Raw genomic sequence first — 7,168 nt, 5'->3', positions numbered from 1 at the left:
ACCTCTCGCAGAACGAGTTCAGTGGTCTGGATCAACTGCTGGACATAGCAGGCTCACTCCCCACCTCTCGCAGAACGAGTTCAGTGGTTTGGATCAACTGCTGGGGGTAAAGGGTTCGGCTTATCTTTGTGAGACTACGTCTGCGAAGTGGAAGCTGAAGCTTCTCCAATGTCGGTGGTGATCTGTCGACAGAACCATCCGATATATTCTGCAAGCAGTCTCATATGCTCGGAAACCTTAGTGTTAAAGGGGCCGGTCTCATTCATTGTCAGAAAAGGCCTGCCTTTGAACGTCGGGTCTGTGAGGTATTGGACATAGGATCGGTCATATGATGCCCAGGTGAGGTAGATCTCATGTCGATCTTGGGAGACAAGAAGGCGTCTTAATGACATAGAGTATTAGCACCCAGCCAGCAATGCCCAATGAAAGACAAACTTGCCGGTTATCCTTAAGGGGCACTTCGCGGCCGTCATTCGCATCCCTGAATATCCAAGCGACCATTTCGGCGGATTCTTGCATGTAGATTCGGGAGCCTTCGCCGCGTCTTTTTCGGGAATGAGCCTTGGTTTCCACAATTGCGAAGGCTTCGTTGTTGGCCTTGAGCCCGTACAGATAACCATCTGTGTGGGCCTCCATGCTGGCTAGAGCGAACTCGACCTTGAACGGGAGACGTCGTATACCCCAGTGACACTTGACTTCGGGGAGATTGACGGTTACCGCGTCGAGAAATGTTATCAGCGCCTGATTGACATATTGCTCGTCGGTAGTTCGTTCAAATATCTTCCCCTCCTGCTCGGCCGCTGGTGTCCCGTGTGAGTCAGTTGACGCTGAGCTGCTTTCGGTGGGCGCTCGGCTCGACCCCGGCTCAGCCGCTGGTGTTTGACTCTGACTTGGGTCGCTTTGCTTCGAGCTGCTTTCGACGGGCGGTTGGCTCCCCCGGGATCCATCGGACGATGTTGCCGGGCCGGGCGTTGGAGTTGGGCTCATCCTAATGTTGGTCGACATTGGGTCTGTTGATCCCTTTGTTGGAATCTGATTGTCGACTTGCATTTGATACTTTCTGACGAGCTGAAATACTCCCGTCACGTCCGCAGGGCCCCAGTTCCTTGTGATCCCCGTCAGGTAGGTTTCGAAGGACTCGTTGAACGCTCGGTTCTGTTTGAAGATCTTCGCCATTTCTTGGCTATCCTCCCTTTCCTTCTTACCATAGAAATGTTTCGGCTCTTTGCGATCAGGCCAAATAACGCGGAATGTAAGGAATTGCTGGGGTGTGACCAAGGACCCAGACTTCATCACCCGAATGGTATTGACTGTCATGTCGCTTGCTCCGTGCCTAGCGGCTAATTTGCGCCATGCAGTTCTGTTTCTGGGGATGAGGATGCTCTTTGATTCAGACATGATCGTTTCTAGGAAAGCGAATCTCAATGTTCTTCTCGAAAAGAAAAAGTACTTGTATTCTATTATAGGAACGTATCGTATGCTGCTGAATTGCGAGGGCATGGAGAGAATCAAGGCCAGCGACATTCGACGGCGATGAAAAGCTCTCCATCACACGAGTCTCCAGGAAACTGCTAACTGAAGGAAGGTGCGTAGCTACATACATGTTGCCGAATAGAGGTCTACCTTCCATTCCGGGAATCCTAGGGCAAAGCAAGAAGAAAGAAACACCAGACTGGCAAGCAACATGGGCAGGAGCAATTCGATAGACCAGTGAAGCAGGAGTAAGTCCAAAGACCTCTCTTCCGTTCCACCTTACCTGATACAGAGAGTATTTGAGGTAAGCCCAATCGGCATGCTAGCTAGGTAACGCACAAACAGTGACGTCGGCGCTGTTTCTTTATTTTCGAAACTCATGAGAGGGGAGTACTGCAACACCAACTTTTCCCCATCGTGATGAGCTTGAATAATCCTCGCATGTTTTGGACACATAAAGGATACGATCAACATCTGTCTGTACAATTAGAAGAGCCCGGGATCAGTAAAGAAGAGGCGTAGACTCACGGGACACATTGCGTGGTGTCGAAATTCTCGGAGACTATACCACTGACACATATTACCAACGAGCGCACAGACTTCACCATGGGTGAGGCTCGTGTCATTCCCACAATATCGAACTTCGAGTTGGATAATTACGTGGGGCGTTCCACCGGATTTGTCGAGGTAGTCATATGTGAAACAGAGGCCGTCCCCGACCTTGCCGACCCAATCCGCATGTCCACCATCAACAAATAAGATCACATCTGGTAACCGATTCTCACAAGACCGCAGTGGTGTGAGATCGTCCAAACCTGCTAGCTCGTGGGGGGCATAAATTCCATGGCGAGGGGCGTCCACACAGCTCTCAATGTGATCACAGAGATCTTCTAACTTTCCGAGCCAATCATCCTCATCTTCCTCCGAGTCTTCGGTTGGGTACTCACCACAGAAGACTGGACCGCCACGGTCACGCTCAAGATCAGATACATATTCCTCCTCAATTAACGGATGGTCCAAAAACACCGATGTGGGCTGGGGCAGGAAAAAGCATGGCTCAAATTGTAAAAGCTCCGTATCTGGTGCTAATTCAACCCTGACTGCTTTCAAACTCAGCTCACAGAGCTCGTCAATCCCAAAGTTTGTCCTAGATTTGACGGAGCTGAGGACTTGATGGAGCTGCTGAAGCTGGTTGATAACGGCGGACCGTTTCGCCTTCAGGGCCTCTTTACTCATATCACGACGAGTCATGGCATGAGGGAACCACGAGACAGCTTTTAACAGAGGAAGGAATTGAATTATGAACGTGAGATGTAGGTAGGGAGCTCATGAATATATACTTCCACCTATACGTGAGTCAAAATGATGTCAGCTGAGGCATGTATATTACAATCCACTGATCTCACTTTTACCACTTTTGAGCTCATACACCTTAAAGTTTCAAGATCTCAAGGATCGCAGACTTTGAGACTACGGTTGCATGGCTACGTAGATGCCGAAAGTATTGCAGCGACCTGTTCTCTACACTTAACTAAATGGGTTGCTCCTATCTGGGTTGCTCAAACGTCGTCATTTATTTTGTTAGAGTAGAAGAGCGTTGCTTCATAAGGTAAGCAAGTATACCTGAAACGGAGAGCATTGTTGCCTGTTTGTTACGTGTATGCACAACTTCCTGTGCTTAAGTGATTAATGGAAGCTTCTGTAGCTCTCACAGTTACCCTATCTTCACTCATCCCTTCTACTGTTTACTTTTCATACACACCAGCAATTGCAATAGTAACATGTGTTTCTTAAAACAGCCACCTTTAGGTGCCTTTTTGGATGCTACCTACAAGGTAAGAACACAGCATTGAGCAAAATGACCATGCTCACTCCAGGCTAAAGCCCAGCCACATTGCTGCGTGGTACCTATTGGTGCATGTCGTGCTTAAGAACCAGCGGAAAATTGGGATTCAAATGACAGCGTCCTGATCATCAGGTGGTACGCTACCCCAAACTGACTGCCACCATGCATATTGAATTTGAAGTGACGGAAGCTCTTCTAGATCTGTTCGATACCTTTGCGAATATAGAGCAGACCCACTGATCCCACCATGGAATAACAGGCAACAGGAAGTCTCAGAAGGTACATTGATTTGTCGTACTGGGGACCTTCTGAGACCTCTTTGCTAATGCTTAGTTGACGGCAGTAGGACGTTCGGAATTGGGCCACATCCGATACCTCCATTCCGGCGCTGCGGCGCATCCGTGCATGAATGGGCGGACTACCGGCCAGCGATGTCCGGAAAGTAGTGCCAACAAGCAAAGGAGGATGGATTGGGGTTTCCGAAATGGTATGTCAGTCGATGGTGAGACCTTGCTAGTGAGAAACAGCTTTGTGCAGCATCCCACCCTCCCCCTTCCTTACTGCCTAGACCCTAGATCCATCATCGACCTCTGTTCTTAGTACTTACTGAGTATAAACCCTAACCAGCAGATAGTATGCTGAATCTTTTACTTCCTATTAATGCATGCAGATAAGCATACTAATAATAACAGATATCCACCCATGTCTAAGTTGCTCCTATCAGACCGGTTACCCGGCTAATCATTATCTCTTATAACCTCTGTCAACCAGGGTGGGACATGCTACTACCACTATTACCTCTTGACCCGCCCCTGGCAGCACTACAACACCCGCCCTGGTGATTTCTGTCGGAGGAGCTCATGTTTGGCACTACGGCGGCGGCAGCGCCACGGTTGCCATCCAGATTCCCACGGCTGTGGTCGAGACACCGACGGTTGCGATCCAGGTGCGCGACAAGCCAAAACGCAGATGCAGGAAGAGACCCAACAAGGCAGCAAGGAGGGCTCGAAAGGCTGTAATCCAATTACCACACTGGCGATTGCTGGCCCTTCTGAGGGGAATGCTGTTGAATATCTGCTGCACTATCAATTTACTAGATAGGAATGGTTGTCTTGACACCTTTTTAGCTCAGTGGTTTGACCTTTTAAGTGCCCTCAATAAATGCGGCCTGCGCCTTGCTGTTATATAGTGTAAACAAACCCCTTCCCACCAACTACTCCGCTCCCGCTGCTCCCTCTCAGGCGCCATCCCCCGGCCCGCCAAAAACAACCAAGAACAACGAGGTGGGATAAGGCCAAAAGAAGGCGAACATGGCGAACATGGCGAAGAAGGAAGAGACAAGCTTGAATCCAAATGTGGTTAATAACTACATCTTTAATGGTGATGCTCTGCAGGCGCTGCTAGCCTGCCACATCCTACGGCGGACTATTTGTACAAAAAGGACTTTTGGATTTTTTTTACTGTTTACTGCATGTATTACCTATTGCCACTACCTCCACACAACATTAAAAGTTATATCAATATCGAATTCTCATATAGTAGGGATATCAAATCGAATCGAATAGTATCAATATTGAATTGAATTCTCATATAGTAGGGATATCGAATCGTAGTATCAATATCGAATTCTTATATAGTAAGGATATCGAATTGAATAGTATCAATATTAAATCGAATAGTATCAATATCGAATTCTCATATAGTAGGGATATCGATTGAATAGTATTAATATCAAATTCTCATATAGTAGGGATATCGATCGAATAGTATCAATATCGAATTCTCATATAGTAAGGATATTGATCGAATAGTATCAATATCGAATTCTCATATAGTAAGGATATCGATCGAATAGTATCAATATCGAATTCTCATATAGTAGGGATATCGAATTTGAATAGTATCAATATTGAATCAAATTCTCATATAGTAAGGATATCGATCGAATAGTATCAATATCGAATTCTCATATAGTAGGGATATCGATCGAATAGTATTAATGTTGAATCCTCATATAGTAAGGATATCGAATCGAATAGTATTAATATTGAATTCTTATATAGTAGGGATATTGAATTGAATAGTATCAATATCAAATTCTTATATAGTAGGAATATTAAATCCTTATATACTAAGGTAGTGCCCCTATGTACAGAGTAGTTAGAATTTATATATTTAAGACTTAGGGTACACCCTACTACTTATACTACATATTTAGAATATATATAAGTATAGTGGTATTTAATATCCTACTACTATACCTCTATAAGAATTATATATTACTACTATTTGATTCGATATCCTTACTATATGAGAATTTGATATTCATACTATTCGATTGATATCCCTACTATATGAGAATTCGATATTGATACTATTCGATTCAATATTGATACTATTCGATTCGATATCCTTACTATATAAGAATTCGATATTGATACTACGATTCGATATCCCTACTATATGAGAATTCGATATTAATACTATTCGATCGATATCCTTACTATATGAGAATTTGATTCAATATTGATACTATTCAATTCGATATCCCTACTATATGAGAATTCAATATTGATACTATTCGATCGATATCCTTACTATATGAGAATTTGACATTAATGTGGCCATACTCAGTATGGCGGAGATCTGATCATGTGATCTCGCTCAGTAGATAGCTCCTTCCACTATATAATAGTAAACATAGATTTATATATATAATAAATTAATGAAAAAATCTTTATATTCTAAACCTCTCTCTCTGCTTATTCTATAGGTTATAAGCCTGGAGCCTCTTAGAGAGCTCTGGGGAATTATTCCTAAGTTCTTTCCTTAAGCTATTTTACTACTTTTTACTTTTAAAAGCCTCTTTTAGTAAATATTCTACCTAAAATATTTATCTAGGCTAGATATTCTGCCTAAGATAGAAACTGTCCTTTTATTACCTTAATTAATAGGGCCCTGCAAGGGTTCTTATATTTAAGAATCCTTATAGGTGTAGAAGCCTAGTAGTTACCCTTAGATATATCTAAAACCTTATTCCTTTAAGGGATATATCTAAAACCTTATTCTTTTATTTAAAATCTTTCTTTAAGATACCTTAAGTAGATCTTAATAAGCTACTATTACTTATAGATATAGATTCCTACTAAATATAGTCTAAAGCTATAAAGACTTACCTACATAGCTAGGGGGTTTAGTAGACTATTAATAGAACTTATAAGAAGCTAGAGCTATAAGAAGTAGGCTATTAGATTAGATTATCTAATAATACTAAGCTTTTTAAGTAGTAAGAGAGAATTAAAAAGGTAATTTAAGATTAGAAAGAGATAGATAATAAGGCTTATAGTACTATCTATTTTACTCTTTCTTATATTATTAGATATAAAGTGATTAATTTAGAATCATCTAAAGCTATTTAGGATTATCTTAATACTAAATATAATATAATAGCTAATATCTAGTCTTTTAAGGGGCTGTAAATAGCCATAAATATAGTATATAATAGCTATAATAGAGTCTAAGATTATATATTAAAATTATTATAAGTATTTAATAAATTTAATTATAGTCTTAAGGAAGGTAAGTAGCTTCCTAAATCTACTAAGATCTAATTCTTACTCTATAATCTTAGTAAGATATAGGAGATATTCCTTATATCTTATCTTAATAGTTACTATAATAAGAAAACTACTATATTTAATAGTATTATATAGATTCTGATCTAAGAGGAGATATATATAAAGTTTAATATATTATCTATAAATATTATAAAAGTATAGAAAGGGAAGAAGCTGGCTTAGAAGAATAGTAATTCTAAGGATAAATTAAATTAATTAAATTAGTTAAATT

The 7,168-nt window shown here is 41.6% G+C and overlaps 2 protein-coding genes across 2 annotated transcripts; both read right to left on the bottom strand.

The window, feature by feature from the left end:
- Positions 1–351: 351 nt before the first annotated feature.
- Aspvir_007568 (uncharacterized protein) lies at positions 352–1,398 on the bottom strand (the record flags this gene model as incomplete). Its single annotated transcript, XM_043270747.1, has 1 exon — positions 352–1,398. The coding sequence occupies one exon, from the start codon at positions 1,396–1,398 to the stop codon at positions 352–354; it is 1,047 nt and encodes a 348-aa protein (XP_043126682.1).
- Positions 1,399–1,959: 561 nt separating this feature from the next.
- On the bottom strand, positions 1,960–2,724 carry Aspvir_007567 (uncharacterized protein; the record flags this gene model as incomplete). The annotated part of the gene is made up of 1 exon (XM_043270746.1): positions 1,960–2,724. One exon carries the CDS (start codon positions 2,722–2,724, stop codon positions 1,960–1,962), a length of 765 nt encoding a protein of 254 aa, XP_043126681.1.
- Positions 2,725–7,168: the final 4,444 nt, after the last annotated feature.

Source organism: Aspergillus viridinutans (assembly GCF_018404265.1).
Source record: "Aspergillus viridinutans IFM 47045 DNA, scaffold_5, whole genome shotgun sequence".
Lineage (NCBI taxonomy): Eukaryota > Fungi > Ascomycota > Eurotiomycetes > Eurotiales > Aspergillaceae > Aspergillus > Aspergillus viridinutans.
The sequence above is the reverse complement of the archived record's forward strand: the minus strand, read 5'-3'. Positions and strand labels throughout refer to the sequence as shown.